The 8,917-nt window shown below is 38.4% G+C and overlaps 1 protein-coding gene across 2 annotated transcripts in view; it reads left to right on the forward strand.

Annotated features, from left to right (window-relative positions):
* The window catches only part of EDNRA (endothelin receptor type A), a 27,877-nt gene that overhangs the window by 8,605 nt on the left and 10,355 nt on the right, over nucleotides 1-8,917 (forward strand). The window contains exon 2 of one of the 2 annotated variants that reach the window (XM_010142215.1): nucleotides 4,442-4,569. The exons of the other annotated variant lie outside the window; for it this stretch is intronic. Within the exon in view, the coding sequence (XP_010140517.1) occupies nucleotides 4,442-4,569 (128 nt within the window). The remainder of the gene's footprint in view (nucleotides 1-4,441; nucleotides 4,570-8,917) is intronic. 2 annotated transcript variants of the gene reach the window in all.

An 8,917-nucleotide genomic window follows, 5' to 3' on the forward strand; every position in this document is an offset into this window, starting at 1 on the left:
CTCTTTCCTCACTCGGGAATTGCACCACAGTTGAACTGTATGAAATACTCTAAGTTGCACAAGGAGAAAAGTGCATTTCCTTTGCTGCTTGTCTTTATTTTGAAACCTCAGAGATTTTTGTGAGTGGGTTTGCAAAAGCACAATCCATTTGACCACCTCACAGGGAACTGGGACACAACTTGGGATAATCAGCCTGATTCCTCCTATTCCTGTGCCTTGAGAGAAATTGTGATCTGCTAAAATTGTACACTTACCTTGTTTGGATATTAAAACGTGCAAAAGTGCTGGAAAAGCAGAGCCAGTAGACCCAGTTCTTATATTGTACCTCAGTAATCCAGGACCAGTTCAATTAAATACCTGGGCCCATTTTTTTGCAGGAAAAAATGTGTAATTTCCCTCTGAAGTTTGTGTACCTCGCTAGGGCAGAACAGAAGACTTGTTTTGATGTAACATTAGTAAAACCAAAGATAAGATCAGATTTGCTGACTAAAAATATCTACAAGAAGAAAAAACTGGCACCTGATCCAAGGGGAAGTTATGAATGCGTAGCTGATGTGGAATGATAATGGAGTGCACCCACAGAAATGATTGCAAGGTTAATCTTAAAAATCAGATAACTTAATTCTGATCCCAGTGATTTAGATTCAAATCAACTTGAAAAGAGTGTCTAATGATCCGGTACTGATGTTACTTCAATTAGTGGAAACGTGTAAGAAACAAAAGGAATAAAATACTTTTAATCATAAAAAAAAGGAGAGCTTCCTGGGGTGTGGGGAAGAGGCGTACATGCTGGAACCGTGGTGGAGCTTCCCTGTGAGGAGTAATGAGTTAGGGAACCTTTTTCAAGTACAACACTTTTCTTTTTGAAGCTAGTATTTCCCTGGTAGTAAACGGAGTTTGACGGGCACTACAAAGTGCTCGTTCATTTCTGTTGCTGGGTATATGCGACGGCCGCAGTCAGCGCACATGAATGAACAGGTAGCTATCGTTCCGCTGCCTTTTAAAGTGTGATCTATAATGATAAATGGTTTGGGGGGCTCTGGCTGACACAGGGGCTTGACAAAAGTCTTCTAGGGCCTCTTTTTCCTGGCAGTGCCATTTGTAATTCAACCTTCACTCACTGATGCCTGAAAACTATTCTGATTTTACCCCAACCCAGACAAGAGTCTGAAGCTGGAATTCCACATGACTACAACTGATTGGAGAATTACCATGGATTCAGATCACTCCTTTTTTCCCAATATTTTTTCTGCAGCCTCAACATAAACTAAAGCCTCATGCAGGAGTTCTAAGTAAAAGGCAAAAATGTGCCCTGCAAACATTTGTTATAATATTGTGAATCAGTCTAGAAAATGATTCTGCTGGAGGTTTCAAGGTGTTTCATTCAGTCTGTAAATACAGATGAGATCAGAGGAACTAATCAACAGCTTGCAGGTTTGATCTCGTTGCCTTTGTGACTGAAGGTCCCGTCAATAGTTAAATCACCGATCCTAGAGATCAGTTCCCAACCCTTCTGGCCCAAAGAGCATTTGCCTTCATCAAATTCGATCGTCCTGAACTGGAATATCACTTTGCAAATTGCAGAGGTGTTCGCATTTTCTCTGCTGTGGTCTTGATGGTAAATATGACACTTGTTTCTCCTTGAAGAAGGCGGGAGTTCTCAACTGGCCAGAAAACGCACTGCGACATGTAGTAACAGAACCAGAGAAAATGGAACTGCATCTCTATGATATTCTAATACTCTCAAGAAATAGGGAGTAGACCAACTTGCGTTGATCCTGTTGATCAGTCAGATGAGAAATCTCATTTTGATACTCAGCTGAAGAGAAAAAATAATCCAGTAAAAAATATAATGCCTAACAGATAACGACTTTCCTATTTAAAGAGCAGTCATACACGCAAGTGTATTAACACCCAGTTGTCTGAAAACTATGAATTGCTAAAATCCGTCTGGAAATACAAGTAGTTAAATGGCAATATGAAAATGGTCCTAGAGAGACATAGGCAGCAGGTAGTACACAGCTGCTTCTAGCATTTTTGAGGTATTATTTGGAGGGAATAAAAAAAAAGCACAAGTAATTCAACATTTTGATGAATGGCTGTAAAAAGAGATGTGGAAAAGCCAGATCAGGAGTGACTATAAACACCATAAAATCCTGTACTCTACAGGAAAGTGCTCTGAAAAACTCCTGGTGTGAAAAAACAGAAAGGTAACTCCTACCTTAGCTGAGATAAAGACAGATGTGGATTTGAACTCCCCATAGTTAACACTCACATTATTAAAGGTAGTGCTTATTAGTTCAGTTTAACAGTGTTTTAAATAGAAATAAAATGTTTACTTTGAATACTACAGTCCTGCCCTACAACCAAAACTTGTTTTTCTAATTATGCAGACAGAATCCACCCACTCTTACCAGAGGAGCGTGTTCCAGAGCCTGAGTTCCTACTGAAAAATTTCTCTAGTCCTTGTGTTTGCAAAGATAACTCTTAAACCTTGAACTGACTCTAGGCAAAGAAGTCTGCCTGAATATGAAGATGGCCTGGCAGAACAAGTCTGCAAGAAAGTAAACTCTGAATACAACAATATTCAAAGTTCTACTGATTATTCATATTCCAAACAGTATAACCTTTGTTCAGTTTTAACTGTAAAAATGTTAGAAGTATATGATTAATAGGTTATGTTTATCATGGAAAGAACGCAGCTGATTTTTGCATGCAGAATGCAGTGGCAGTGGCGTCAGTCCTTGCATATTTGTGTTCTCTCTTTTCCATTCCACGCTCTTGCCCAGGGACTGCCAGCCTGAGGCACATCACACATACGCATTTATCAGACGTGCTTGTTGTGTCACCAGTTTATCTCCACGTCATGCAACTGAAAACACATCTCTTGTGAAATTTAAATCCGTTTTCATTGCATTAAAAAGGTCCCAGGCCTGGATCTGATTACCTTCAAAAATTCAGCAAAATTATGTTTTAAAAGCTTTCAGAAGCTTGGGTTTGGTTTATAATTGTTACCTCATAGTGTATCATTTGCTGTCTTCCTCTGAAGCAAATAATATCATCTCCAAATTTAGACAGAACCATCAAAATATACTATGTTCTAGCCTTTGTTCAGTAAGGCTTAACATAAATCCAGGGACTGCACAGTAGTAATAACTAGCTAATTGTCCAGTAAGACAATTATTATTACTGCCTTTAAAAATGTGCCCCCTGTTTCTATAGGAGCTACAACTAGGATGTTGACAAAGTTATGTATCTGGCTCAAGCACTTTTATTTTAATTTCAAATCTAATGCTTTCTGTTGCACAATGACCTGAACAGAACTTGGTAAGAGCGTAAGGACCGCTGGGCTATATCACCCAAAGAACTCGCCTTACCTTTTATTCAGTGACCTACCCCTGACAAAGGCTCGGTAGCAGAGACTTTGGGAAGAGAATTTAAAAGATGGTATTGCGAGACTGACTCTTCCCCTTCCGGTGAGAAGGTTTAGTGACTTCAAAAGATCTGTTCATGGTGGCTGTAAGATCCCTTCCTTGAGTAGGATCAGCTAAATTAGAGCTCAGTGCTTTGTATGGACTTGATTTTTTAACTTATTACATTTATTTACTTTGAGTGTAATCTGCCACTCTACTGCTAGGCCCCCTGTAAAGGAAGATGTTCTGTGTCTCTGCGCTTAGTTGTAGATTTGACTATCCTGAACAGACTAATTCTGTATCCCGTATTTTGTATGTATACTTGTTTAAAGCTTTAACAGTTACAGCTAGAAAGGAAACTGTTTACGTGCTAATTATTGACAACTATTCACGTGAATCATATTTGTTGTGTAAATGCCTCCCTGAGACTACTAATCTGAAGCCCAGCCACTCATTCACATCTCTCCAAACAGATGCTTTTTTGTTGCCTTGTAGTACAGCCCACCTGTATGTATGATGCCATTCCTGTAAGACATAATATGGAATAAATCGTGTATGTACGGTATTTTCTCCATACACGTAAGAATGTAGCGGTGAATATTGTCGTGAGTTAGACAGCAGTACACTTACAATTACCAGAATCTACTTAGCTGCTGCATGAGAAGTTGGCTCTGAGGTATTTCACTATGAACTGCTTTGGTTCTGGAACATGGTAACTGCAACCATTCATGGCAGGGCTGAGTTAGATTTTCATCAGTCAGTACCAATGGCTGAAGCACAACAGTAAAAAAATCTTTCAGCAATGCAAGTTACTATTACAACAGTACAAGGTCGATGCTTCAGTTTAAACTTTCAGCCTCTGTGCTTCCATGGTACCACAGAGTTCATTGAGTACTAAGGATATGCTTGGAGAGCGGAGAATTCAAGGTCATGACGGCTATGTCTAAGACAAGAAATAATTACAAAATTGTTACATACTTGCTAAATTATGGTTTAAATATTCTGATTATTTTATATCTTCTCTTTAGCTCCTTGCTCAGAAGTGGCCTTTTGGAGATTCTGAATTTGGACAGTTTCTTTGCAAATTCCTTCCCTTTATACAGAAGGCGTCGGTGGGAATCACGGTCCTTAACCTCTGTGCCCTCAGTGTGGACAGGTACGACATCTTTTACTCTTTTGACAGACACTGTTCTTCCCCTTGCAGCTTTGCTAAATCTGGGAGCACTCAGTATGTTCTTCTTAGCAGTTTAGATATAACTTTCATTCTGTTCCTTGATAACCTGGCTATAACACAGCACCACATCTGTGGCTCAAAGTATAATATGAAGCTATTGGACTAATTAACTTCACAGGTTTTTTAAAGGTGTTTAAAAGCTCTAGCAAAGCCTTATTTCAATTTCCTTTACCAGACAAAAATTTATTGGGATTTGACTCGGTATTCAGACTTCTTTCTTTCATATGACCTTATGTTTGTTTTGTATTTGAATAGGATCATAATCTTTAGTCTAAAAAATTTTTTCAACTCACTGCCTATAGACCATAATTATAGTGTTTATTTGGATAACTTTTATAACTAGTTGAGTTTCACTGAAAAACATTGGAAACTTGCTTTGATAGTTTGACATTGATAATTTGCAACTTAATGCCTCTGCTGAAAGTGCTCAGGAAGATACAGAAGTTTTTTGATAGAACAACAGCTAAGATGCTTTTGAACATTATTCTTTTATGCTTTTTTCTTCAACGTAAGTTGGGAGTAAGAAGCTCCCTTTTTATGTATGCATATGTACATTTTTATATACGCTGATTTGCTAATCCTCACAACAACCGAATGCTGTTTCCTTTTACATATAAAATCTTGTATGAGATCAGACGCAGACTATTTAATTTCCTCCCCCAGTTTACATGCTTTGCCAAGAACATATTCTTTATCATCTGGTGCTACTCTAGTAAACAGTTGCAGAGAATGTCTTAGAAAAAGACGTACACAGCCAGATTCTGGCAGTTGCTAACGTGAAGGGAATCGAGGTTAAATCACCATGAAATCAGGATCTGATTGCACCTTCAACAAGTTAGGTTGGGCACTGGAAGTGGAATAGTCACATTAATACAAAATTCCACATCAGCTAATGTTTGGTTATGAGTGTCGGAAATGAGTAAATATGGAATTGTGTGCTGTCACAGCTGGACTGTTTCTGGTCTATAGGTGAGTTATTTTTTTGGTGAAAAAGCTTCTGCAAACTGTCTCATTTATAGCTATTTTGGGTGTGTATATGGAATTGCATTCTTCCAGGTAGAACAAGATAGTAAAGCGGAAAAATGAATTCAGAGCTCCATAGCTTTGGTAACTGTTGACTCTCTGTCCCTCTTCCAGACTACAGCCTTAATTTAGAATAAGTTTGTTTTCTTTTTTTCTCACAGGGACTGTTCTCTGTGCTAACTACATCCTATTGTTGAACTCCACTCAGTCCTGCTGCCCCTCACACAAAGTGACTTGCACTGACAGTGTATTAAGGTTGAACTGTGCATGCCCAAGGGGAACGATGCCCACTCACACGTGGAGGGGGTTTGAAGAGGCTGATAGAAAACACCAGACCAACCATCCACCCTTCAGAGGAAGCTCACATTTGTTTCAGATCCCTCTCAGGCATTTTTAAACTCTAGGTCATGATAGTGACGATAATCTGACTCTTTCTAAACAGTTCCTGACTCCTGACTGTGACTAAGAGGAGGGATATTTCCTTTCCTGAGCTTTTACTCTTGCTCGTGTCTCAGGCATAAGATTTTGATGAAGAAATGGTTTTAAGAAGGGTGAAGACAGGGATCTCATTTAATACGTATACACCCCTTCTTGCCCCCTCTGCATATCATACTGCACAGAACAGTAATCTCAGGGTAGTTAATTTCATCTACCCAAATTCCAGTAAGTGTATTAGATAAATCGAGATTATACCACTAGAAGAAAGCTCTAGGGTCTTTACTGTATTAAGAGCCTTGCAATCAACACGCTGCTGCCTATCTTTAAAATGAAGAACCGATAAATAGATCAATATCAGCAACAGTAGCACCATTTAGAAACCGTTCTGACACTGATCTTGATAGTGACTGCTTTTTATGTCCTTGATCAAGTCTTTTATCTTTTCTCTATTGATTTTCCTCTTATAAAGGGCTTACGGTATTTGCAGATATTTGTGGGCCATTTGAACGGCGGATTTCTGAACGCAGTCTAGAGGAAAGAGAAGCACCTGCTCTGTAGAACAGAAGGCGTAGGGGACTGATAGTCCACAGACAAGCTGTAGCCCACGACTTAATTTTCATATACTCCTTGATCTCATTTCATAAGGCCCACAAAAATTTTCTTTTTTAATTCTGATTAGATATCACTATGGTAAAATTAATCCAAATTGTTCCAAAAACTAACCTGGGCCACAGCAAAACCCACAACCATGCTACGTTAATGAGCCTAATAATGGAATTCTAACTAGAGTTCTAGGATTATTCTTTATCTAAGCATGATGAAATCATGGAGAGGGTGTAGAAAAGCATCAGAAACAATTCAGAGGCGTTACAGATCTTAACTCGTTGTTTATAAAAAATGATACTTAAGAAGCCACTTTAATATAATATCCAAGTACTGAAATACAGATGATGAATCAGATATCAGTGGAGATTTTAGCTTAGCAAAGAAAGATGTAATAAGAACCTACAGAACACGGTTCCAGCCAGTCACATTGCAAATGAAAATAAGATACACATTTATAATGATGAGGGAGAAACAACCAGGGAAAGGCGAAAGTGTCTTGCTCTTAACGATCTCAGATCAAGACAGGATGTTCTTCTGAAAGAAATGCTCCAAGCAAGTTATAACTAGGTAGGAGTCCAAAATATTTAATTGTATGTATGTGATGCCTTGTCCTTAAACACTGCATCTGTAAATATAAGTAGCAGGAGGAACTGCAGAGTCCATGAAAAGCAAGTTGGAATAAATAGCTAAGAGAAGAGGGAGGAGAAGAAAACAGGAGCGAGAGCAGTTGAAGGGCAGAATATACGAACGCTGACAGTACATACATGAGCAGTAGAAAATTAAAAGAGTGGAGAGAAGCCACATTAAACAGAGAAAAAGAAATTACCTAGGAAAGAAATGAATATTTTAGACAAGGTTGGAGACAAAAAGGAAACAAACAATAAAAACTGAGAAAAAACACATGCACGCAGATTTTAGACTGGGGAATTAAAGGTAATGCATGATGCACGTATTTGATGTCGGTTACCTGGCAGTCATCCCGATGTTTTCTAAATATACGGGCAATAAACCCTGCAGTATTTTCCCACTCCTAATTATGAGAGGCTTGTGGCTAGACAAAGTCCTACATATTACATAACTCTCAGAACGTGCACTTGAAAAATTATACTACCACTATTTTTCAACTCACTTAGAGGAGTGAGTGAAGAGACCAGGTAATTGCAGGTTAATAGACATTCAGCAAATCCTGATCTAATTACTGAGCTTCTTCTGCTTTAGCTGAAACCACTCATAAAACTCTTCAGCCAATAATTCCTTATCTGATCGTTATTTGAATTGTGAACGAAAAAAAATCGCTAATAAAATACAAACGGGGCCCAAATCCTTGCTGCTATGCATACTGATCTTCTCCTGTGCAAAACAGATGTAACTCAAAGAGAACAGGTACAAAAACACAGGAAAGGAAAGAACTGGATTCACCATTTACAATCCATTTGTTGTCACTTACATAGTTAAGTGCGACACAACAAATTTTACATTTCTTACTTGAAAAATACAGTTTACAGGTCCCTGTTGGTTAAGAACGTGATCAAGACATACATTAAGGATGAGATACTATCATGTACCTTGTGCAACCAATGGGACAGAGTGTAAAATTGCCAGTCAGTAGAAAGAGAATTTTGAATTGATTTTTAAATTTCCAAAGTTCACAAATATTTGAGTGAAAAGTTATGTCTCTATGAATATTCCCTTTAGTCATTGAAGCCAAAATTTGATATTTGGTCGAACAAAATATGAGAATATCACAAATTATTTAAAATTCCATTTGAATTTTAACATGAATAAATATGTGCAAGAAGATATGATGCTGATTGTTACTTTCTCAGTTATATAATTCATTTTGATGCTCTCAGAATTCCAATGTCATAGACCTCCTCCCAATGACAACCATTGCCTCCCTCCTTTCTGGTATTCTTTGAGGATAAGGATGCCTTTAGAAGATGTTTTTATTTTTAATCTACAAGTCCAAAATGTAGTTTGCCTTGGTATGTTCAAAATCTTTACACGTACATTTCTATTAAAACGGTGTAGTGAGACCCTGTCTGTAGTGCCGTGGCTGCGCTGCGTGTGATATTGCTGTAGATACCAAAGGAAAAGCTTCTAGTCTGTTCACTGCGGGAGTGATGGCGCGCAGGGCTCTGACCCCTGCCAGGGATGTTCTGTAATGACGCTTTCGGGAGTTTTTGTGAGGGGCTTACAGCCT

The sequence above is a fragment of the Buceros rhinoceros genome, unplaced genomic scaffold, assembly GCF_000710305.1.
Source record: "Buceros rhinoceros silvestris isolate BGI_N320 unplaced genomic scaffold, ASM71030v1 scaffold1228, whole genome shotgun sequence".
In the NCBI taxonomy this organism is placed as follows: Eukaryota; Metazoa; Chordata; class Aves; order Bucerotiformes; family Bucerotidae; genus Buceros; species Buceros rhinoceros.